This window comes from Procambarus clarkii, chromosome 65 (assembly GCF_040958095.1).
Source record: "Procambarus clarkii isolate CNS0578487 chromosome 65, FALCON_Pclarkii_2.0, whole genome shotgun sequence".
Lineage (NCBI taxonomy): Eukaryota > Metazoa > Arthropoda > Malacostraca > Decapoda > Cambaridae > Procambarus > Procambarus clarkii.
In genome coordinates this window covers 7,022,419-7,048,599 of record NC_091214.1, presented here as the reverse complement: position 1 = coordinate 7,048,599, position 26,181 = coordinate 7,022,419, and the positions used below count along the sequence as shown (strand labels likewise).

General features: G+C 40.1%; 2 protein-coding genes across 7 annotated transcripts in view; both read right to left on the bottom strand.

Annotated features, from left to right (window-relative positions):
• The window catches only part of LOC138354875 (uncharacterized), a 12,963-nt gene extending 9,258 nt beyond the window's left edge, over positions 1-3,705 (bottom strand). The window contains exons 1-4 of one of the 5 annotated variants that reach the window (XM_069309359.1): positions 3,551-3,697; positions 1,603-1,721; positions 1,328-1,452; positions 273-377 (exon numbers count right to left, since the gene is read on the bottom strand). In XM_069309359.1, the coding sequence (XP_069165460.1) occupies positions 273-377; positions 1,328-1,420 (198 nt within the window). In that variant the 5' untranslated portion in view covers positions 1,421-1,452; positions 1,603-1,721; positions 3,551-3,697. Of the gene's footprint in view, positions 1-272; positions 378-1,327; positions 1,453-1,602; positions 1,722-1,808; positions 2,114-3,550 lie in introns of those variants that run through there. The other 4 variants (XM_069309360.1, XM_069309357.1, XM_069309361.1 and 1 more) reach the window with 4 other exon arrangements.
• Positions 3,706-9,183: 5,478 nt separating this feature from the next.
• Positions 9,184-24,365, bottom strand: LOC123758964 (uncharacterized). 2 transcript variants are annotated; one of them, XM_069309409.1, is made up of 5 exons: positions 23,239-24,351; positions 22,885-23,009; positions 16,483-16,587; positions 15,812-16,047; positions 9,184-10,102 (listed from the first exon to the last, which is right to left on the bottom strand). In XM_069309409.1, the coding sequence occupies exons 2-5, from the start codon at positions 22,975-22,977 to the stop codon at positions 9,601-9,603; spliced, it is 936 nt and encodes a 311-aa protein (XP_069165510.1). In that variant the 5' UTR covers positions 22,978-23,009; positions 23,239-24,351; the 3' UTR covers positions 9,184-9,600. The 2 variants fall into 2 exon arrangements, 1 of the variants encoding a protein (XP_069165510.1); XR_011223711.1 differs by lacking the exons at positions 15,812-16,047; positions 16,483-16,587 and having other exon boundaries at positions 23,239-24,365.
• Positions 24,366-26,181: the final 1,816 nt, after the last annotated feature.

Here is a 26,181-nt window from a genome sequence, read left to right as displayed (position 1 = left end):
GGTAAACGATTGGAATAACTGAAGTGAGAAGGCGGTTGATTCCAAAACTGTTAGTACATTTTGGTTTTGGCGGCGTATGGCTTCTGGCTTCACAACATCACAAAAATGATGTACTAAATTGGCCGAACCAAATCTAATCGAGGACCCGCGAATAGAAAACTGAACATCACATTGATTTTGTAGCACATCAGTTTTTGGTCTTGGAGGATTTATACGTCAAAATGCGATGTACTATGCGAGAGGACAAGATGCAGGAGATACGCAGAACTTACCGTCTGCTGCCACAAGAGTGTGTTAGAGGATGGTTGGGTGGGCAAGGTGTAGAACCTGGTCGTGGACAGCCACCCTCGAGCATGTAGGAGCAGGTTGTTGAACATCTGCCGCAGTTTACATTCACGTTAACAACTAAATAAAAATTATGATTAAAAATGAGAATTATTTGCATTCAAGAGCTCATTCTTGCTAATAAACTAACTTTTACGAAATGAAATGATATTATTACAAGATCTTGTGCAATATTATTGTAAGACAAAGCCTTTTTAATATTTTACTTGATCAATAATAATAATTACCAAAATTTTGTAGTCCTTCTGTGGGGGAATGTTGAAAGCAATATATTTCAGTCCATATATATATTCAGTGTTATGATCTCAGGCTGCAGGAGAAACGAGTCTCCCCTTTATAGTTATTCTGCCAGGCTCGGCAGAATAACTGCTGAGCCGCTGTGGGGAGTCATAGCGGCTCGAGTTGGGTGTGTACACGTGACAACGAGGCCAGTGTTGAGGCCGCACCCCCTAAATGTGTGACGTTAGGCCCATCTCCGAGAGTAGGAAGCGTACAGAGTGATCTCGTGATCTAGAGATAAGCACTCTACAGATTTTAGGTTGGTTTGTCCGTAAAGGACGAGCAACTGACAAAGACACCATAAAATCAGCAACATGTATTTGTAATTCTAAGTCTAAATCAGATATATTTTTAAAACCCAAAATATATCTGAAACAGTTTTCGTCTCACTGTTGCCAAGGAAGAAAAGTTGACTCATTGTTATAAATTAAGGCAAATCAACTCAGTTACTGAATACATGAAGTTGTCTCACGATCAATGAATAATGAAATTGTCCAATTGCTCTCTTGAAACTAAATTAAGCCATAATCGTCATTCATTAAAATAGTTAAAGGAGCTTCTTGAAAATCATTTTCAAAAAGAGAAGGGAATTATCAAGAGAAATCGGCATGTCACTAAGACTATATCACTTGTAAGTGTTAAGGTTTTAGCTAGTCCACAGTTCTCTCCCGGAGCTACAGTCGGGTGAGGCATGTCAACTCACTGTGGCCGAGTTGGGTAGGTCCGCCATGAGCATGTCAGCAAGTTCCATAAGTTGGCGCCTACTGGTCACTTGAGTGAAGACTCGTGCAGCCATGATGACTCTCCCTTTCTCACTCTACTGGTTCACTTGAAAGAAATGCATAGTGTAGGAAATACAATCATGGGACTGATAAGAAATTTATACATAATATTTAACAAATAAAATAATAGGTTGCTCCTATTTATGCTTCTGAAGATTTTCGGCAACATTAAAAATAACCAGAATTCTTACCTTACCTTGAGGTTACCTTGAGGTGCTTCCGGGGCTTAGCGTCCCCGCGGCCCGGTCGTCGACCAGGCCTCCTGGTTGCCGGACTGATCAACCAGGCTGTTGGACGCGGCTGCCCGCAGCCTGTCTTAAGGGACAAAAAGGAAACAAATTCCGTGATGACATATTCATACAGAATTCAAAGAAACTGCTGGATCCTTTACCAAGGAAATACCTTTTTAAGATAAAAGTTGAACCAAAATGTCTTGATGTAGCAAATGAAAGTTCTTATACTCAAAGTCCTCCATCCACGACTTGAACATTTGATTTACCCATCGTATAGCTGCTGAAAGTACTGTGAAAACGTTTGCAGCATTTGCTGAAATGATTTGAAATAGAAATATAGGTACACTGTCAAGGGATGCAGAAAGAGTTAATATAGTGTTTAACATATATCAGAACAATATCAAAGGTAGCTAAAGAAAAGGCTCAGGCGCATGAAAAATTATCCTATTAATATGATAGTTTCAAGCAATATGACAACCTTACCCAAACACATGATTGCTTTTTGGGCATCTATCCGAAATGAAACAAGTTACAAAAAATCCTGTGAATCTATTGGAGTCGAAATCTACCGTAGACTGTTCGTCAATACGTTTTTTCGTCATCATAACAATGCTTTGTTATTTTAAATTGACTCTTTTTGCTTTAAAACAGAAATTGCTGAGATGTACATGGTATTTGGTAAAGTAAAAAAAAAAAATGTGGTTTTCTTTGTTTTTTTAGCAATATGCACAATTTTCCGTGATATAGACCATTTCCTGATACTATATGCACTGAGTTTACTTTATTTTTTTTAATTATCAGGGAAAGCGCCAAGCCATTACGACATTATAGCACTTGGAAGGGGTCAGGATAAGACCTTGGGATGGGACGGGAGAAGGAATAATGCCCAACCACTTGGACGGTTGGGGATTGAACTCTGACCTGCATGAAGCGAAACCGTCGCTCTACCGTCCAGTCAAAGTGGCTGGACTGAGTTTACTATAGTTCTGGACATAGTCCAGAACTAAATAATTATTATGTGTCACAACGGAAAGATTGATGATATTCTGGAGAAATATAAGAATTTTGCACCAAGATTGTAACCTTTTGTTAATTGTCTGAATGTCTATTGCAAATTGTCTGTATATCTAGTCATAAAAGTATTTGTGTGTACGTCTGGTAATATACTACATGTGTAAAGGAAGAAATGTATATGTTTATCACTCAGAATGTTCGGTAATATGTTTACTGTTTGTGATGTGTCTATATATGTATAAACACGTTGTATTGAACGAGGTGAGAATAACTTAAGCTACCTCATCCCTTTTTGTGTATTTTACCTCAATAAACTTATTTCAATTTCAATTTCAATGTAAACTTGTGGTTTTGATGTGGCACGATTGGCCAAGTCATCCGCCACCTCGTTGAGTACTATCCCAACATGAGATGGAATCCACATAAATTTCACTTTGTGACCTTTCAGCTGTAACTCATTTATCCTTTCTTACACCGTCGATTATTGTGCTGTTAATCATGATTATCCAACTTGGAGAGTAACTAATGGCTCTCCGTTAGTCTTCTGTTAAACTGGTCTGCTAAGAGTAAGTAAACCGTGTTGTATTCTGAATCGATTTGTCTGAAATCACTGACTGGCAAATGGCTGGGGAGGCGCTGGTTCAAGGCCGTGATGACTCTTCTCTCCTACCAACACCCCCCTCCCCAACACCCCGCTATCCAAAACAAACTATTATAGTTTAATTGGTGCTGTAGCGCAGTTTGGGGACTTCTGGAATATGTCTGGTACTTTTCAAAACTATATAGTACTTTCATGATTACAATTTTTAATATATGAACTTGACTTATTTTGGATGAATACTTATATAATTAGGTTTAGGACAGGAGCCTGTTATGTACGATGAATTCTGAATTTACCTTTATGTTGAATATGTTTGCTGTTGATTCTCACACTTTGAAACTGTAAAAAGCTTCTTTCATCCACAGCGCTGCTCTATCTTGTTGCGACTATAGCAAGAAGAAAATGTTGTAGGAGCGGAAGCCAGCCGTGTCCTTCACTCTGCCACACGCCTGGTACACTGAGCTTCCCGGGACTACCATGAGATGTGTTTAGGAAAGCTTCCAATGAATTAAGGTGGTCAGTTTCGTAGGCAATTATATGTGGCTCTGCAAGCTCTTCCACTAACTTATCACATGCCTCTGTATGACTAACCATCTTGTGTGATGGGGATTTTTTAGTACAATGTAGCTAGCTTTTTGACACACTGTACTCCCCTTCTTATAGTCTCGGGTAGCTGCCCAAATGCAGATGTACCTAATATATTAATAAAAAAAAACTTTTCCACCATGAGAATAGTGTTTATTCTTATGAATGAGGTACTTACACATTTCTTGGACTCCATTGATCATGTTATCTCTGAATTGCGCAATTTTTTCACTTCCCATTATGAAATGACGCAAAGGATGCGAATAGTTCTGCTGACAGAGTTTACATTTAGTCAAATCTACATCAGTAGATGTTGCAAACTCCCAGAGGTACTCGTTGGAGAGCCTAAGCCTAGCAATGATAACATCTAGAACTCTGCTAGCCTTATTGGATGACCCGTAGACGTGTGGTTCTTCCTGCATAATATAATGATGATAGATGGAGTAACTGGTGTGAATTTCCCCTTGCCTGATCATGTAACCCTTTTCACCACCGCCCACGGGACAGTTGTTGTTGTTAAAGATTCGCTACCTGAAACAAAAAGTTTCAAGTAACACGGGCTATGGTGAGCCCGTGGTGCCTTACACGGGATAGGTATGGGGGTGCATAATAAAAAAATAATAGTTCTTAATTAATAAGAATTAAATAAATTAATAATGTATAATTAGTCGAATATTAATTCTTCTAAGTTCAGTTGTTCTTTCACTATCAGTGACGAAAATCATCCCAGAAGTGATGATCATCATCATCCCAGAGAATGAGGATCTGAGAGGATCATAATCATCTCCCATACTAGTTAAGGCTGCAGGTCATAGAACTAAAAATTCCACAAACAAGACACATAAAGGTTAATCTTATTGTGACAAATCATGAACAAGTTTTAAGATCCCAAGTCCAGCTACAGTACTTAACTTTAAAGTGTGTAATGCGACTCTCACAAGAGGTAACAGTTTCACATTTATCTAGCTTCAATATAGAGCAGACATAATGTTATTTCACACATAGGGTAACCTATGAAACCATGGACCATCTCAAGTTATAAAGAATGAAAGACCTACTCACAAACTATGAATTTCATATCCACATGATGGCCAGTAGACTGGTCAAGAAAACTAGGCATCCGCTTAATAGGTTACTCTGGCACATTAGAAAAGGATTTTAACTCTTCATTATTCATTATATACCAAGTTGAATGTGTGTGTAGACGGTGAGCATGATGTTAATTATTTGTGAACATTCCACTTCTCTTATTTTTAAGTTTTTATGGGTTTTGGCCTTTATTATTATTATTATTATTATTATTAATACATTAGGTACATCTGCCTTTATGCAGCTACCCTAGACTATATGAAGGGAAATACAGTATCAAAAAGCTAGCCTGACGACAAAAGTTACATTATGATGTTAAATTATCCTGTATAGAAGTACCGCAGCCTCATTGAACCTGTATCCATGTAGTGAACAGGGATACGAGTGTCTTCATCTTTTTTACCAATCTTTCATACCATTGTCTGTTACAAACCACTAGCTTTCCCTGAAACTACAATACAGTTCCATAACGCATACAGAAGTCAACTACAGCAGTGTATGGGTATAATTGATCTTCCATAACAATAATTAGGCTTTGGGATGAATGCCCAATACTAGAACCTTTTAGTTATTCAGCTGACCCTACTAATTTAATGGATAATAATATATATAATAAATAGAATAAAGAGGATTATAGTTTAAAAAATACTTGGGTAAAATTTTTGGTCTTTTTAAACACTTTATTGACGTTCTCAAAAAACTTAAAAGGTTATATTCAGTTTATTGCAAAACTTATGGCAAGATATACTATGGTGATGACAGTTGACTGTGCAGTTACCATATATTAAGGCAGTGTGATTACTGTATTTATGAATAAGGATGCATATTACACGGAAATGGAAGCTATACTCATGGATATACACCTACTGGTGGTTATTACAAAACTGAGGCGTTAGGAGTTGTCTCATATGTCCAGTCTCCGGACGGCAAGATATATATATTCTGAACATCAGTGGGAAATCATCATGGGAACATCAGTCACTGAACATAGAATGCTCAGTGGCTTATTTCCCAGGAACCACCTATCTGTAATATTTGATATTACATGACCGTGAGAACCACTAAGCACTGAAGTCTGGTACAGTATTTATTTGTAGACATTAGTAGCATGCTGTAGTTGGCTTGCGTCGGTGGCATTTTCAATTGATTTGGAGATACAGGACTTGGTTTTGGTATCTCGAGACCAGAAACTGTTAAGTAAGGTAGTTTTTTCTGGACACAGTTGCCCATTACGCAACTTTCCAGGTGTCTAGCGTTATGTGACCCTATAGCTCAAAAATGTTATTTGTTTTCAGTACATAAGCCTGAAAACAAAATTGGAAAATATATCAGGTTTAGCACCTTAAATGTAACACAAAATATACTTTGATTTTATTTTTCTCAAGGCCCATGAAAAGTAAGAAATTATCAAAAGAAGGCACCAGGCTGGAGGCCCATGGAAAGATTAACATTATAATATGTATTGTAATAGGCTTCCATTAGATACCCGACATTCTTCAATATAATTTTAGAGCATATTCAGAGAGTTCTCGATATGTTTGTAGTTTCGTTTTCTTTTTTCTATGGACTTGCACAGTCGCTCTAGATTTTTTCAGTGCCAATGTACCAAGATTGGAGACTTAACCCTAGTGATATATACACAATTTAATCATTCATGAGCATTTCAGTTTGCTTTTTAGTGTTTTTTTTTGTTTTCACATTATCAATTTTGTATTAGTATTTGTTTATTTTTATTTAAAAGTTAATAGATTATTATGGAATATTTTTATACTTTATATATATATATATATATATATATATATATATATATATATATATATATATATATATATATATATATATATATATATATATATATATATATATATATATATATATATATATATATATATATATATATATATATATATATATATTAGTATATTTTGGTAGCAGTCTTTCCTGTAGACATATATTATTAAATATGACCGAAAAAGTAAGATTAATAATTCTAACACGAATTTTTTCAATCTTTCGTACATTTCTTTTCACTGTTGGAGGTAAATCAAAAATCAATTCTCCAAAATTTATTTTTATTTCTAGTCTGACGCGACACGAGCGCGTTTCGTAAAACTTATTACATTTTCAAAGACTTTAGTTTACAAATACACAACTGAATAGAACTTACGCATCTCCGATTTTATATCTACATTTGAGTGAGGTGGATGGGGTGAGGTGGCATTAATAGGGTATTAATTTCATCAACACAAGACAGAACAAGAGGTGGTATTAATAGGGTATTAATTTCATCAACACAAGACAGAACACGAAACAATGGGTATTGAATAGAAGTGTTTGTAGAAAGCCTATTGGTCCATATTTCTTGATGCTTCTATATTGGAGCGGAGTCTTGAGGTGGGTTGAATATAGTTGTGCATTTTGCTGTTGATTGCTGGTGTTGACTTCTTGATGTGTAGTGCCTCACAAACGTCAAGATGCCTGCTATCGCCGTATCTATCGATGATTTCTGTGTTGTTTACTAGGATTTCTCTGGCGATGGTTTGGTTGTGGGAAGAGATTATATGTTCCATGTAGATGTTGTTTGCAAACTTCTACATGGGTACCATCGAGCAAAAAGTCTTAGTCGACATGAACTTGAAACCGGCCATATACTGCAGGTATGTTGACGACATTTTTACACAGGTACCTGATGTCAGACATCTGCAGGAGCTGAAGGAGGCATTTGAGCAGAGTTCCGTGTTGCGTTTCACTTACGAGATGGAAAAGGACGGGAAGCTGCCCTTTCTAGATGTAACAGTCATGGAAAAGAGCGGAGGTTTCCACACTGCAGTCTACACTAAGGAAACGAACATAGGAATGTGCCTAAATGCCAACAGCGACTGCCCAGACAGGTACAAGAGGAGTGTTGTTAACGCATATGTCGACCGTGCTCTCAGCCACAGCTCAGAATGGAAGCAAGTCGACGAAGAACTCTGTAGGGTAAGGCAGGTCCTAGTCAACAACGGCTTCTCCAATGGTTTCGTCAAAGACATCATAAGAAGGAAAGTGAAACGCCATGCAACCTCTGAAGAGACAACTAACACAACACCTATACCCCTATTAGACTATTTTACAGGAACTTCTTTTCCACAGCTCATAAAACGGAGGAAAGGGTCCTGAAAGATATTGTTAATAGAAACGTTATCCCTACAGACAAAAATCAGAGGATACAACTGACGATTTACTATAAAACCAGAAAAACGGCCAGCCTACTCATGAGAAACTCTCCAGACACAAAACAGAACGCTTTAAAAGAGACTAACGTCGTCTATGCCTTCAAATGCCCTCTTGGGGACTGTAAGCTCCAAAAAACCCAGTATATAGGCAAGACAACAACATCTCTTTCTAGGCGTTTAACGATGCATAAGCAACAGGGCTCCATTAAGGAACATATAATCTCTTCCCACAACCAAACCATCGCCAGAGAAATCCTAGTAAACAACACAGAAATCATCGATAGATACAGCGATAGCAGGCGGCTTGACGTTTGCGAGGCACTACACATCAAGAAGTCAACACCAGCAATCAACAGCCAATTAATGCACAACTATATTCTACCCACCTCAAGACTCCACTCCAATATAGAAGCATCAAGAAATATGGACCAATAGGCTTTCTACAAACACTTCTATTCAATACCCATTGTTTCGTGTTCTGTCTTGTGTTGATGAAATTAATACCCTATTAATGCCACCTCACCCCATCCACCTCACTCAAATGTAGATATAAAATCGGAGATGCGGAAGTTCTATTCAGTTGTGTATTTGTAAACTAAAGTCTTTGAAAATGTAATAAGTTTTACGAAACGCGCTCGTGTCGCGTCAGACTAGAAATAAAAATGAATTTTGGAGAATTGATTTTTGATTTACCTCCAACAGTGAAAAGAAATGTACGAAAGATTGAGAAAATTCGTGTTAGAATTATTAATCTTACTTTTTCGGTCATATTTAATAATATATATATATATATATATATATATAATATAGTATGTGTGTGCGTGTATTTACAGCGAAGTGGTGGATGACAGGTGCGGCCAGCATGGCCTGCTCTGCCAAAGTACAGGGGGAGGTACTCGAGGAATAGTGAACTTAACGGCATCATAAGAGGATAGTCACCTGTATATCCAGCTGAGAGAGATTATTCGTTCAGCATCACGTGGGCGATGGTAGAAATATTTACAGAGTTACATAAAGGGCCCAAGAATCAAACCCAATAGTTCATTTAGATACGTAAGTGACAATATTGTGAAGCTAGTTACAGAGTCGTTAATATTACCTAAACATATTCAAATATATGCATACACAGACATATATGTAATACGAGGGAACTCCATAACTCGGATGTTCTTATTGGTCGCCGAGATGAGATCAGAGTAAACCCAGGGAAGAACGGCAAGCAGTTTGTGAGAAATAAGTGAGAAACAGAATTTCCACATAATTTGTCGCAGAATTAAACAATCTTGTTTTTTTGCTGAATCTTTTCGCTACAATGCTAGTGAGGAATATTTGTTACATTGGACTTGTGTTTATTAATTATTAATATAATGACAATAATTATTGTTATTATGATTAATTTTTTATTTGTCATTATTATTTTTATGAGTTATCCTTTAGAACTTATAAAATATATTTTGTTATAGTAATTGGGGATCTTTGTCCTGTGATATTTCACTGATTCCATTTGTCTGCTCGAAGGCCATCCAGGCGGCAGTGTGAGTGTTTTCCCAGCCTGGTATCTTGCTGAACGTTGCTATAGAAGGTGGGTTGTCGTAGCTGACGTGGGCGTTAGGAATGAAGCCCTGGCTAGCATATAGCCTCCCCATGACCTTGATTACCAGTCTACCGAGCCCCAGATTCCTGTAGCTGTCGTCCGTCCCCAACATGCCGATGCTTCCATACATGGTCGGCGACATCCAGGAGACAGGTGTTTCCTCATTTCCGGAGTAGTGCAGGTGCTGGAGGTCGAGAGGTGAGTCCTTAATCACGCTCGAGTCGAGGAACACTCCAATAGATGGCAGATGCTGCGATAGTCTCCACGTGGACTCCAGCGGTTGGGTCTTGTTAAAGAGGCTCCTCTCCAGCAGGTGTTGGAGCCCAGTTTTGACAAGTTTACAGACACGGAAACCAGGCTTGTTCCTGAAAGCAAGAGTGAAGAATGATATGCTGGGTACAGGCTATTTCTTAGTTAGGTTATGCCCCCTTTTTACCCCCCACACAGAGATCCCTAAGGCAGCCTCTGTCGCCACATCTGGTGTGATGGGTGTGTGGAGGTGTGGCGGTAGCAAAGGGAGACGCCGCCGCCGCCAGGTGAGCGACCACCACCCGTCATAGGCAACCTGCTCCTTAAAGCACATTTGTTACCTGAGTTATACTCTCACAATAAAAGTAAATCCGCTGAGGGTCCGTCTGCCATAGGCCCAGAAGCCGGGTCACTTATCGAGCTTACGTAATCCACTACTGGCTTAAATCAGTGTAATTTCCTCCTAAAAATCTGAGATTGTGACATAGAGAGAAAATCTTAAGAGTAGGACGGTGGGTCGATCCCAATATCTTGCTCCAAAGATTTTCTGGTATTGTTATTGTGAATTCATTATGTATTCTTATGCAGTTTCTCATAATTTCGGCATGCAGATTCATATTTACTGTTCCTTAATTTACTCTATTTCAAATTTTTAAATTAAGATTTAAAAATTAATTTAAATTTAAAATAAATATAAATATTTAAGTACGATTAAATGTAAAATTTTATTTTGCTGTCTAGGTTCAATGTCAAATTGCTAATAAAAGCAGTTTAAGTAAATTCTATAAATTTCCTGCTTAAGCTTATCCTGTTTATGGTAATGACCAGGGTTAGTCTTTATAAATGTTTTGATAAAGCTTGAGTGATAAGAAATTGTAAGGAACAAATTATTAAATCAAAAGGTTTTGTCAGTACAGCATGCAACCCTGCCTGAACATAACTAAATTGTAAAATATAAACCACTGGCTGGTTTGGAGTTTTTATGCAAATTAGTAATTAAGTTGTAAGCAACCAGTACATTATATCATTTAATTTGCATTGGCCATCAAGTGGTGCTTGGGTTTTCGTCGGTGACGCTCCGTGATGGGGTGTCCTCTTCCCTCTGTTGTGCGTGTGCACTCTGTAGGCCTGGAATTTTCTGGCCATGCCGGGTATCCTGAGGTAGAACATGTAATGTGTGACATGCTCCGTGTCTGGTTACCGCTCATCGAGCAATTGTCAAATTTGCGGAGGACACAGAGTACTGTCCGTTTCTCCAGCGCTTCGAGGGGCAATCCTTGCCCCTGCCAGGTGGTGCCAGCACTGTGGAGATTTCCAATCGGAGTGGTGCATTGAAGTACGTGAGTGTTTATGGGGCGCCCTTGGAGTTTCCGGAAGACCTCCTGCGGCGATACTTCAGGGAGGTGTGGAGCTGTCGTCAATCTGAGGCTGCACAAGCTTTTCTCGGGAAAGTTCCAGGGTTTATGAACGAACATTCGGACCCTGGGGATGCGCCTGAGGGCAGACATTCTGTCCGGCTCCTCGGATATTATATTCGGGAGTATTATTCCCATCAACCGCGGACATGTTTTTGGTGTGGCCTGCTGGGGCATCAGGCTGCTGGGGTGTTCTGAGGCTGTCATCGCCCCCGTGAATCTCTTCCATGAGGAGGATTTTCCACCGCTCCCTGTGGAGGAGGATTTGGTGGGTGGGGATGTGGCCATCCCGTTGGCTGCTGGGGGCCCCCGCCTGTGGCACGCTACGTGTCTCCTGCTGTGGTGGCCCTTCTTCCAGGGGATTATGGTGCCTTCGGATGATCAGCCTGTTCCCGTTAGTGTCCTTGATGGTCCCATGGGTCTTCCGGTGGATCTCTGTACGTCGTCGTCGTCTTCTCCAACTGCTGTGCATGTCCCTGCGCCCTCGCCATGTGTTCCGGCTGTGCTGGGTGCTGGAGTGGATGCAGGGCCTCCTACTGTGCCTGGCCTGGTACCCCATGTGGTTGAGGATGCTGCCGTCCTGGGGAGAGCGTCGGTTCGCCCGGCTTGTGATGGCCGCGTCTCTGGGTCGGCCTCCGGATCTGATGATGTGGGGCCAGAGCCCAAGCGTTCCCGGCATTCTTCTTCTTCTACCTGGGTTGATGTGGGAGATTTCGATGACTCTAGATCTTCCTGCGATGGCGGGGTGGTTCCGGTTGCGTCACATTCTACGGTGGTGGCAGAAGTAAGTACCTGTGCCTCCCGCTGACGGTGACAGTGTCTCGGACTTCCCTTCAGGTGTGGTGCCTGTGGACCTTGCTTCGGGTGCGTCGCCCTCGTCGGATGGTTCCGGTTCTTCGTGTGGGGTAGTTCCCCCTGATGAGGTTCATGGTAAGCGTGGTGACCTGGTTATGGTGTTGAAAAAGGCTGCTTGCTCTGGGGGTTCCGTAACCCCAACCTCGGTCCCTGTTTCATCGGCGGCGGTTTTACCGACTCTCCCGTCTCAGGCTGTTTCTTCTGCATCTCCTGCGGTGTCGGGTGTGGTGTTACCGTCTCGGCAGCCTTCGCCTTCTCTTGTGCATCCGGTGGCGAGGCCGTCTCGGCGGCCTACGTACGCTTCTTCGGTATCTTCTGATTCCACGGCGGAGGTGGTTTGCCAGCCCCTACCTCGTTATGCGACTTCTGTGACCAACTCAGGGAGCGGCCGTTTCCGCCTGATTTAGTGATTCATGAGTTTATGCGCCCACCCTGAAGCAGGGGAATCGTTCCCCTACCGAAATGGAGTATTTTATATGGAAGGCCTATAAGCAGAAATATCCTGTGTTTGAGTTCCCTGAGAAATATTCACCTACCATTGAGGTTTGTTCTCCTTTCAAGTGATATATTTTGTTTGCTATGTGTTGTGGGGTTGTGTCCGTTTGCGTGCATGGACGCGGGGTGAGGTTGCGTGTGTGTGTGGGTGGGCCGGGTTTGTTTTCCCGGTTCCTGCATGCTCCGTATTTCATGTTCCTGTGAGTTCCGGAGTCTGCTTGTTTTTGGAGTGGTTCCGTGCCCTTCGGGCTGCTTGTGTGGCCATGTCTGTTTTTGTTCCCATTATCATGAATTGCCGATGTTAATTTCCTTTTGTTTATGTGTTATATTTTTATGTTTCCTTTCTTCTTATTGTCATTATGTACTGGTACCTCTCCGTGTGTGATTTCGGTACCTCTCCGTGTGTGATTTCCAGGGCCGGTAGGCTTGTTTTGTGTAGTTTCGAAGGTTGGGTGAGAGTTTGGGTACTGTGTATTGTTCTGTTGTTATTTTTGTACTGTATTGCATTTTGTTTGTGCTTTTTGTTGTTTTTGTTGTTGGCCCTTCAGTCCGGTATCTTATGTCTTTGTAATTTTGTACTTTTGTGACTTTGTAATTTGTGATTTGTGTTCTGTTTGTTATGTTCTCGGTTTATTGTATTTATGCGCATGCGTGTCAGGCTAACATTACCCTCATGTCTTGTACGTTGTTATTTCTGTACTGTATTGCATTGTGTTTGTGTTTATTGTTGTCGGCCCTTCAGGCTGGTATTTTGTGTATTTGTCATTTTGTACTTTTGTGATTCTGTAATTTGTGTTTTGTGTTCTGTTTGTTTTGTTCTCGTTTTATTGTTTTTATACGCATGCTTGCATTCAAAATTATAAATAAAAACAAATAATTTGTATTAAGTAAAGTGTTAGTGGAAATAAGATATTTGTTAAGAGAAGGTTGGTATGACACGTGGACACATTCCCATCGTGCGTTTAATTTCAATTGTGTCCGACTGGTGATGGTGGACTGTTACGACCAAGGTGGTCTATTTCAGGGAAACAAGATTTTATAGAAAGAAACACAAGGGTTGGCCGTTGAGTGTGCTACTGGTTTGCAGTGCAGCAGGCGGTATGATCAAGTAGTGATGTGAAAACTACTAGGTGTACTTAATAATTTGGTTGGTGGTTGTGGCTTAGTGGTTGACTAAGTAGTGGGCAGCTAGTAGGGTAGTGAATTTATAGATGATTTTACTATATATTTGGGTAGAACACATAAGAGAATGTAGATGATTATGGTATGAGCTTTTTGTAGTATGCAGCCGAAGGAGGCAGGCAGATTCAATTTGTTGATGGTGGTCTGTAAGTGAAGGCTTTTTTAATTTATTTTATTTTGTGTGTGTGTATATATATATATATGTATATATATATATATATATATATATATATATATATATATATATATATATATATATATATATATATATATATATATAATTTATTTATTTATTTACTTATTTAGGGGTACCATCACTGATTTAATATATATAAATAGGGTGATTTTGATTTCTCCTAATACTAAACAAACACCCATATTATTATCCTCACTGGTCACTCATAATATGGACGATTATTGCTGGGAGTGCCAACATTTTATCATTCAGGTAAGTCATTCGTACTGGTCATTAGCTCTACCTTTCCATTGATTGTAATACCTTCCAAGTTGTGACATTGAGCACAGTATCTTGGATAGGATTAGTGTTTCAACTCCAGGGACACTAATAGGTGTGTTGTGCTTTAACCGTTCCTGGACAGGATTATATGCGACAGGGGGGGGGGGAATGTTCTTGAACTGTGCTTCACCTTAAGTCTTTTGGGCGAGCCTTTGCTAGTCTTTGTAGGCCAGGTTCTCTTTCCAAAAGAGTTCCTGGAAGGTAGAGTAAATGTCAACAGGCACTGTCATTTTCTGGGTAAGATTACGTTTATAATAAGTGAAAGTAATTATATCAATTTTAAATAACTTGTGTCCCAGGCACAAGAAGACATCATCCATTGTGGGTATAATTTTTGTAGTATTTTCCTGGAGGCCGAGTCTTACCTCTTGGCCTTGGACGGCCTATTAATATATGCTTTGGTGTTTAATTGGGGCCCCTTAGACGCAACATAGAGAAGTGTTTGACTGGTAGTGCAAGTAAGAGCAGTCCAGGTTAATCTTACATTTAACTTCAGTTCTGACTTCAAGCTCCATAATATTTAAGAACATTTTTTTTTTGTTCCATGTTCCACGGATTTTTACACGTACATATATATATGCAATACAGTCAACGTTAAGAAATGTATCATTTAACTATATATAATAATATAATCAAACACAGATATTGCTTGTGAAAGCATTGCTCTGTGACGACCCGGGTACATGCCCTACCATACATACACCACAAGTGTACTACATGATCCTTCGGCTGCTATCATGGCAGACTTAATAATTGTTGTTAAATGATTGTAATGTGTTCTCATACTTATGTTATGCTAAACATTGTTTAATTGTTTCATCATTTTTGTCAACTTTTTTAATTTCATTCTCATTTATTACAACGTATTCAGTATATTCATTCTGTTGAATTGTTGAAATTGCCGTTAAATATTGTCTATTTGTATAATTATTCATATTATATTCCATATAATTAAAGCTATTTTCCTTTCCCATCTTACATATGTTAATAATTCTCTATGCCATCCCCTGCCTTACATACAAGACGTCTCTAACATCTAACACCATGAAGCCTGCGTAGTTATAGAACAGCTCCCTCAAATGAATTGGCAAACACTTTCCTGAGTTTCCACTCTATGCTATGTTTAGTTTGGTGTAGGGCTTAAGATTTAAGGCCTATCAACTGTACAAGGGTTATTAAAGCCTTGACACTAGATTACTGACCAACCAGAAGGTATACTTTATCCCTGAACAAAGTCAAAAACTAAAGTAAACTCTCAGTGTGTATACCGAGAAATCGAGAACACTTATTGGTGTATATATATCCCTGCACGGTAGATATTGCCACTTTAAAGTTCACTGTATGGTAAGGTAAGTACCAACCTGAGGAGTTCAGTATCCATGTTAGGGCGGTAAGTAAATGTGTAATTTGGTTCCCAATAGACGAGGGAGCTCCCCAGCTCTTGGGCCAGCATCTTCAGCGGCTCAACCAGGTAGTGGGGAACATGATAGATCTTCAGACGTCGTTGCCAGTCCAATAGAGGCGTCTCCCTCAGCGCCACTATCAGTTGTTCGAATTCCGCTTCCCGGCAGTAGACGGCAATACTGGAGGGCACGTTCTAGAGGTAGAGAAACAGTGCAAGAACACCAGCGTCTGTGAGTTTATTACTTTGAAATGCGCGCACGCAAGTACAAGAGGTTATAGATTCAAGCTAACGAAACAAATGTGGCAGAAAATATTAAAATTTCTCTTTGCAAAAAGAGTTGTAAACGATTGGAATAAATGAAGTGAGAAGGCGGTTGATTCCAAAACTGTTAGTACATTTTGGTTTTGGCGGCGTATGGTTTCTGGCTTCACAACGTCACAAAAATGATGTACTAAATTGCCCGAACCAAACCTATTCGATGACCCGCGAATAGAAAACTGAACATCACATCGATTTTGCGAGCCGCTATGATTTGTAGCACATCAGTTTTTGGTCTTGGGGGAGTTATACGTCAAAATGCAATGTACTATGCGAGAGGACAAGATGCAGGAGATACGCAATACTCACCGTATTCTGCCACAAGAGTGTGTTAGAGGGTGGTTGGGTGGGCAAGGTGTAGAACCTGGTCGTGGACAGCCACCCTCGAGCATGTAGGAGCAGGTTGTTGAACATCTGCCGCAGTTTACATTCACGTTAACAACTAAATAAAAATTATGATTAAAAATGAGAATTATTTGCATTCAAGAGCTCATTCTTGCTAATAAACTAACTTTTACGAAATGAAATTATATTATTACAAGATCTTGTGCAATATTATTGTAAGACAATGCTTTTTAATATTTTACTTGATAAATAATAATAATTACCAAAATTTTGTAGTCCTTCAGTGGGGAATGTTCAAAGCAATATATTTCAGTCCATAAACAGTGTTATGATCACAGGCTGCAGGAGAAATGAGTCTCCCCTTTAGAGTTATTCTGCCAGGCCTGATCTAACTAAGAGGTTAAGGAGATGTAGACCTGGATATTTATATAGTAAACACTCGATTGAATTTGATAGATAGTTTAAGTGTATTGGCAGTGAATAAGAGTATAAATAAATAACTGGTCATGAGATGTGGAGAATTTGCTGGGGGTGTGAGGCTCACTTTTGAGGATGTTGACCTCACTTAAGCACCAGAAATCGTGAGGGGAAGTAGCGCTCCGTTGAGCTCCTGTTAGAGAAGAACCCCCTGGCTGATATACCTTCTAGAGGAAGGAAGGAAGTGTGCAGACGTTTCAGCTGTGGAATCAATCTGGGAACGGGTGGGTTCAAGTCCTGAATGGCAGGAAGAGTTGTGAAGCCATCCTGAAACATCTTCGTGGGCAGTCGTGTGAGCGCCCTGGTGAAGCGTCTGCGAGTGAGCGCCCTCGCAGGAAACAATTTCATGGTAAGCACATTTTAACCAGTTAACGGTGATTGCCTGTAGTTATTCGTGTGCCCAGCGGCGTAGCAAGTGTTTAATGATATTCTAGCGAGTAAACCTTTTACTCGCTCCATTATCTCATCTTAATGGTGTAACTAATTAACACTAATTGCAGAAGATATAATCTCTTCCCTGATTACAGGTAACAGTTCTTCCATCCACCTCTTCTAGTGGAGGAAGCTGAGGCGTAGTCACCGAATATAAGCAAACGATATGAGAACAGACGACGGCACAATTTCCACAGTCAAGAATGTAGCACTCAGCGTATGCAGTTCTGATCGACCCTGTGACGGGAAAGTGTTGGAGTTTAGATGTTCGGCAGTCTTCCAATGGCAGGTGTCAATGCCTGGTCACACTTACAAAAAAAAGATAGACTGCTTGCCTGTTGTCTGTGGTAAGTGAGAGGGAGGAACACGTAAAACACAAAGTATGAACAATGAAACTTTAATATATACTTTAAACATAAATAAAAATAAAGACAAATCTCGGGGAAATGAATAGTGCAATTAAATAACAAAGATAAATGCAAAAACAATGTGAGACAAAATAGTAAATGGTAAAATGGCGCTGAGAATATTGGCTATGGCTGAGACCTCCCTTAGTATACAAAAGCCAGAGAGCTTAGTATGCCAGAGAGAGATGTCAACTCTAAGAGTACAAAGAATATTCTGAAGTTGATGGCTGGTCCAGGCTCAGACATCGACTCAGGTAGATGGCGCTGAGGTGCAGTGTGAAGGTGTGCGGTCGGTGAGTCACTAATCAGGAGCAGGCAGGCTGGGATGGGTAGTTGGCTGGTTGATGACGAGCCGGCGTGGAGGGTGTGTGGAGTTGGGGGTTTAGGGTACGTTTTGCCTCCTGGTCAAAACGTTTTGTGCTGCTGGTGACGTATCTTGAATGTAGCATCTTATACTTGTAGACTGGATGTAACTTTAGGTAGGGGAAGAGCAGGCTCAATCTCTCTTGAAAGAGATTATCGTCACAACCCCAAGACGCTACAGCTTCGACACAGAACAGACAGCAGACTAGGACAGCATCGAGCTACAACGCTCTCTCACATAGAGCTCCCCGACTCCAGCCTCACTCAACTCTCCGCTCTGTTCCAAGCTGTCTCATCGTCTACTACACTGCTGTATCCAAGACTACTAAATAAATATGAAAACTCACTAAACACTGTGTATTTAATCTACTCAACAACGTAACATAATCGTACGTTACATTGGTGACCCCAGAGAGTTTCGACGATACCCAGCCACGACGGACTACAACATGGACTCTCACTGAACCGCTACTGCTGCTGCTGTGGACCGCTGCCACCTGTTATAGAACGCTACCAACACCCTCGCCACAGCTATGATTTTCATCGCGATCATCTCTGCATTTTCATCAATTACAGCTTGCTGCACCGCGAGTGTTACTTATTCATCTGACAGTTTCATCAGCAACTACATCATGTGGGATCTACAGGTTGTTCTGCCGACTCTCTGTCGCTTCCAGGGCACTGTTCTAAAGGGACTCCCACAAAAGCTGCTCTTTCGTCAGATTCATCTACACGTGCACTGCATTCTGATACTCTGCCAACTCAAGCACTTTGCGCAGTACAGGACTTACAGCTTGCGTTTCAGACTCTTCGTCGCCTCCAGGACAATTCAGCTCTTGCAGTGATTCTCTCGTTGTCCTAACTACGTGGCTACATTACCTCCTATGGTCCTAGTGCCCGAGCCAATCCGCCCCAGATCTAAATGCTCCACCAGCGACCCAAGAACGCAACAATCATGCACATTCTTCTCTCCTGCTACATCGAGCTTGTCCACACACTTCCTGCATCTTTTGGTACCAGACTACATGTTCCACAGCGACCCAGGGAACAGTAGCCTCGTATTTTTTGTTCTATTGCTTTTCTTTCATTCTCTGGCAGGGGGAGTCCTGTAGCCAGTAAACCTTTTACTCGCTCCATTATCTCATCTTAGTGGCGTAACTAATCAGCACTAATTGCAGAAGATATAATCTCTTCCCTGATTACAGGTAACAGTTCTTCCATCCACCTCTTCTAGTGGAGGAAGCTGAGGTGTAGTCACTGAATATAAGCAAGCGATATGGGAATAGACAACCACCGCTCCAGTGCCAGGTAAGTCCACTACGGGCTCACCATAGCCCGTGCTACTTGGAACTTGTTCCGAGTAACTAAATCTATAACAACAACTACAGAATAGACAACGGTACAATTTCCACAGTAGGAAATGTATATGTTTATCTCTCAGAATGTTTGGTAATATGTTTATTATTTGTGATGAGTGTCTATGTATGTATTAGCACGATGTACTGAACAGGGTGAGAATATTTTGAGCTACCTCATCCCTTTGTGTGTATTTTACCTCAATAAACTTATTTCAATTTCAATTTCAATTTCCACAGTCAAGAATGTAATACTCAGCGTATGCAGTTCTGATCGACCCCAAGACGCTACAGCTTTGACACAGAACAGACAGCAGACTAGGACAGCATCGAGCTACAACGCTCTCCCACATAGAGCTCCGCGACTCCGGCCTCACTCAGCTCTCCGCTCTGCTTCAAGCTCTGTCTCATCTCTACGATCCTGCTGTATCCAAGACTACTAAATAAATATATAAATATGAAAACCCACTAAATACTGTTTATCTAATCTACTTAACAACGTAACATAATCGTACGTCACAATATGTTAGGCAAATTTTATTGAAGCAGAAAGTTTAAATAAGAGAGTAAAGATGGAGGAACGTCCTGGAGGGCGAAGGAACGCGTGAGCCCTCGCGGTGGGCTCACGGCGGCGGTAGCTGCCTGGTGGGCTGCCCGGGTGAGGCGGAGCATGGATTCGTCTGAACGAGGGAGTCCCCTCATGGCGTTCGGGAAGCAGGGAGATGTCGGGTGAAACATTTATTGTGTGTAGTTCATTTCGGTTATATGTTTGTAGAGGAACATTTTTATTGGCGTATCAATGGGTTGCAGGTTTGTCTGAGAAAGGAGTTGTTGGGAGTACTTTGAGGCCAGAGAAGAAGTTAATGAGTGGAACTTCAAGGCTGTAGGAGTGGATGTGGTACCTTGTGGAAGAGCAAGCCCCATAGTGAGGAATTGGACCTCAAACTGTGTGAAGAGGAGCAGTGAAGTGAAGTTTCACATGTTTCTGTGTAATCAGTGGTATAGTACCACTGGAGTCCAAGGAAAACTTCATGGTGCAGCAACCTGGAAGAACTGTAGAGGATCCTGGTAAATACACCTGGAAGAACCTGATGTCAGAGTAGTAGACTTTCAGATGTGGGAAGGAAGTTTTTATTGACTACATGTAGGGAGTTGGTAGAGTGCTTGATTGTCATTAGCGTACAAGACAGTTTTTTTTATTTATTATTATTTACTACCACAGACGTGGCCACACATTTACAATGCTAACCAGCATATATACATTTTCTTCTGTCCTCAATGGACAGGGTTAGAGAAGTGTTAAACATATAGTTCAGGGGTTTATTGAACACTCAACCACAGAAGGTGATTTGGGGCTTTAAAAAGCTAAGCTAACCTACATACGTAAATACATAGATACACAGATTCACGTATGCCCTACATAAAGTGTTTGATGTGTCTTTTACATAGTGTCATTAATGTACATTTACAAAGGTGAAATATAATTCTGATCAGCTTCCATATATACTTTATACTCATACATATACATACACACACACACATATACATACATATATACACACACATGCATTCACATACATTTGCCTCATTTACTCTGACAGGGTGAGATAGCTGATAAAGAAACTAGTATGCAATTAAGCACTTAATCACTGAAGGTGATGAAGGTGCTTTCACAAGCTCAGGTTATACAGTTACATCATATATATACATTGTATAATTGATATATTACATGGTCAATCTTGGATACAAGTCCAATATATCATCAAGTGTTCCAGAACTCATATAGTAATTACAGAGTTCAGCATACCTTAGCCCTGGAGGGCGAAAGTCAGTCAGTATGGGACATTCTACAATATAATGTTCAATAGAGTGCATGTTTTCTCCTTCACAAAGTTGAAATATTGTGTACTCGACATTTGAGTTTTGAGAAAGCTGCCAGATACGTCTATATCCCAGGCGTATTCTGGCCACTATAACATCACATTGCCGGGTTCTTGTTCTATTAGTCCCATATGTGAATGTCTCCTCACGATATCTATCATAATATTTAATGCTACAACTTTCAGGTCTTTGTGAATTTGTTAGTTCGGTGAGATTTTCATTAGATATTTACAAGACAGTGAAAGGTGGGTGATTGGTTATCATTTTTGTGCCAAGGAATACTTATACTGAGGTTTATAGAGTTACAGCTATAGGCTGGATTACCTGCAGATATATATATATATATATATATATATATATATATATATATATATATATATATATATATATATATATATATATATATATATATATATATATATATATATATATATATATATATATATATATATATATATATATATGTCCTAGGGCTGATAGTGCCCTAATTGTTTTACAAGGTTTAACCTGCTTGGTGAGGTTGGTAGCATAAGTGGCAAGCCAGGAGTTGCGCTACCACTTGGTATAAGCAGCTGATAGAGTCTTGAGGGTATTGGTTTTCAACCAGGTTATAATATCATAAGGTGTTGAAGTTTATATACTTATATATTGTATGTGAGTCCTTTATATATGTTCTGTGTTGCTATTAAATGCTTGTAATGAACAGGTGTTTGCTCTTGTCCTAGTGAGGCTTTCCAGGAAGTAGAAAAGAGAGAGAGAGAGAAAGCACCATAGCTGTGGACAGGGTGGTACAGAGTTATAATTCATATGAAAGAGGGATTGAGGAGGTCATACCAAAAATAAGGAGAAAGTGGAGAGTCACAGCACCTCGAGTTGGGTGTGTACACGTGACAACGAGGCCAGTGTTGGGGCCGCACCCTCTAAAGGTGTGACGTTAGGCCCATCTCCGAGAGTAGGAAGCGTACAGAGTGATCTCCTGATCTAGAGATAAGCACTCTACAGATTTTTGGTTGGTTTGTCCGTAAAGGACGTGCAACCGACAGAGACAACACCATAAAATCAGCTACATGTATTTGTAACTCTAAGTCTAAATCAGATATATTTTTAAAAACAAAATATATCTGAAACAGTTTTCGTCTCACTGTTGCCAAGGAAGAAAAGTTGACTCATTGTTATAAATTAAGGCAAATCGACTCAGTTACTGAATACATGAAGTTGTCTCACGATCAATGAATAATGAAATGGTCCAATTGCTCTCTTGAAACTAAATTAAGCCATAATCGTCATTCATTAATATAGTTGCGGAGCTTCTTGAAAATCATTTTTAAGAAGAGAAGGGAATTATCAAGAGAAATCGGCAAGTCACTAAGACTTTATCACTTGTAAGTGTTAAGGTTTTAGCTAGTCCACAGTTCTCTCCCGGAGCTACAGTCAGGTGAGGGTCAACTCACAGTGGCCGAGTAGGGTAGGTCCGCCATGAGGCTGTCAGCAAGTTCCATAAGTTGGCGCCTACTGGTCACTTGAGTGAAGACTCTCGCAGCCATGATGACTCTCCCTTCCTCACTGTACTGGTTCACTTGAAAGAAATGCATACAGTGTAGGAAATACAATCATGGGACTGATAAGAAATTTATACATAATATTTAACAAATAAAATAATAGGTTGCTCCTATTTATGCTTCTGAAGATTTTCGGCAACATTAAAAATAACCAGAATTCTTAAGGGACAAAAAGAAAACAAATTCTGTGATGACATATTCATACAGAATTCAAAGAAACTGCTGGATCCTTTATCGAGGAAATACCTTTTTAAGATAAAAGTTGAACCAAAATGTCTTGATGTAGCAAATGAAAGTTCTTATACTCAAAGTCCTCCATCCACGACTTGAACATTTGATTTGCCCATCGTATAGCTGCTGAAAGTACTGTGAAAACGTTTGCAGCGTTTGCTGAAATGATTTGAAATAGAAATATAGGTACACTGTCAAGGGATGCAGAAAGTTAATATAGTGTTTAACATATATCAGAACAATATCAAAGGTAGCTAAAGAAAAGGCTCAGGCGCATGAAAAATTATCCTATTAATATGATAATTTCAAGCAATATGACAACCTTACCCAAACACATGATTGCTTTTTGGGCATCTATCCGAAATGAAACAAATTGCAAAAAATCTTGTGAATCTATTGGAGTCGAAATCTACCATAGACTGTTCTTCAATACGTTTTTTTCGTCATCATAACAATGCTTTGTTATTTTAAATTGACTCTTTTTGCTTTAAAACAGAAATTGCTGAAATGTACATGGTATTTGGTAAAGTAAAAAATTAATAAAAATAATTGTGGTTTTCGTTTTTAGCTATATGTACAATTTTCCGTGATATAGACCATTTCCTGATACTATATGCAATGAGTCTACTTTATTTTTTTTTAATTATCAGGGAAAGCGCCAAGCCATTACGACATTATAGCACTTGGAAGGGGTCAGGATAAGACCTTGGGATGGGACGGGAGATGGAATAATGCCCAACCACTTGGACAGTCGGGGATGAGGATATTCTGGAGAAATATAAGAATTTTGCACCAAGATTGTAACCTTTTGTTGGTTGTCTGAATGTCTATTGCAAATTGTCTATATATCTAGTCATAAATGTATCTGTGTGTACGTCTGGTATCATACTACATGTGTAAAGGAAGAAATGTATATGTTTATCACTCAGAATGTTCGGTAATATGTTTACGGTTTGTGATGTGTCTATATATATATATATATGAACACATTGTATTGAACGAGGTGAGAATAACTTAAGCTACCTCATCCCTTTTTGTGTATTTTACCTCAATAAACTTATTTCAATTTCAATGTAAACTTGTGGTTTTGATGTGGCACGTTTGGCCAAGTCATCCGTCACCTCGTTGAGAACTATTCCAAAAAGAAATGGCATTGTAACATAACTGTACTTTACGACTCGTTGCACTACCAGAGACAAAAACATAACGGTCTAGGGAGATCATAAGACTCTGTATCTAACCGCATGCAACCAGTGTAAACTCGTAGTTACGTACATACATAATAATTAGAATCAAAATCACCAGGGAAAAATATAACACCTGTATATAAAAAGATTTATATTAAATATAAATGTACAAATGTAAAATGTAAATTTATAAATTAAATATAAATCTAGGTAATTATTCCTTCAGGTATAATAGTAAATCAGATGACTTATTCAGAAATATATATATATATATATATATATATATATATATATATATATATATATATATATATATATATATATATATATATATAACTGAAAACTCACACCCCAGAAGTGACTCGAACCCATACTCCCAGGAGCAACGCAACTGGTATGTACAAGACGCCTTAATCCACTTGACCATCACGACCGGACATAATGAGGTGATAGCCGAGGCTATTTGAACCACCCCACCGCCGGCACTCGGATAGTAATCTTGGGCATAGCATTTTACCAAATCACCTCATTCTTTGGGGCACACGTGAGGAACACAAATGCGAACAAGCCTGAATGGTCCCCAGGACAATATGCAACTGAAAACTCACACCCCAGAAGTGACTCGAACCCATACTCCCAGGAGCAACGCAACTGGTATGTACAAGACGCCTTAATCCACTTGACCATCACGACCGGACATAATGAGGTGATAGCCGAGGCTATTTGAACCACCCCACCGCCGGCACTCGGATAGTAATCTTGGGCATAGCATTTTACCAAATCACCTCATTCTTTGGGGCACACGTGAGGAACACAAATGCGAACAAGCCTGAATGGTCCCCAGGACAATATGCAACTGAAAACTCACACCCCAGAAGTGACTCGAACCCATACTCCCAGGAGCAACGCAACTGGTATGTACAAGACGCCTTAATCCACTTGACCATCACGACCGGACATAATGAGGTGATAGCCGAGGCTATTTGAACCACCCCACCGCCGGCACTCGGATAGTAATCTTGGGCATAGCATTTTACCAAATCACCTCATTCTTTGGGGCACACGTGAGGAACACAAATGCGAACAAGCCTGAATGGTCCCCAGGACAATATGCAACTGAAAACTCACACCCCAGAAGTGACTCGAACCCATACTCCCAGGAGCAACGCAACTGGTATGTACAAGACGCCTTAATCCACTTGACCATCACGACCGGACATAATGAGGTGATAGCCGAGGCTATTTGAACCACCCCACCGCCGGCACTCGGATAGTAATCTTGGGCATAGCATTTTACCAAATCACCTCATTCTTTGGGGCACACGTGAGGAACACAAATGCGAACAAGCCTGAATGGTCCCCAGGACAATATGCAACTGAAAACTCACACCCCAGAAGTGACTCGAACCCATACTCCCAGGAGCAACGCAACTGGTATGTACAAGACGCCTTAATCCACTTGACCATCACGACCGGACATAATGAGGTGATAGCCGAGGCTATTTGAACCACCCCACCGCCGGCACTCGGATAGTAATCTTGGGCATAGCATTTTACCAAATCACCTCATTCTTTGGGGCACACGTGAGGAACACAAATGCGAACAAGCCTGAATGGTCCCCAGGACAATATGCAACTGAAAACTCACACCCCAGAAGTGACTCGAACCCATACTCCCAGGAGCAACGCAACTGGTATGTACAAGACGCCTTAATCCACTTGACCATCACGACCGGACATAATGAGGTGATAGCCGAGGCTATTTGAACCA

Coding starts and splice junctions, on each gene's coding strand:
- LOC123758964 (XM_069309409.1), bottom strand. CDS start 22,977: ATGGCTGCGAGAGTCTTCACTCAAGTGACCAGTAGGCGCCAACTTATG. Junction 16,048..16,482: donor CACTCTTGTGGCAGAATACG/GTGAGTATTGCG, acceptor CTCTACCTCTAG/AACGTGCCCTCCAGTATTGC. Junction 10,103..15,811: donor ATGGATACTGAACTCCTCAG/GTTGGTACTTAC, acceptor TCTTGCTTTCAG/GAACAAGCCTGGTTTCCGTG.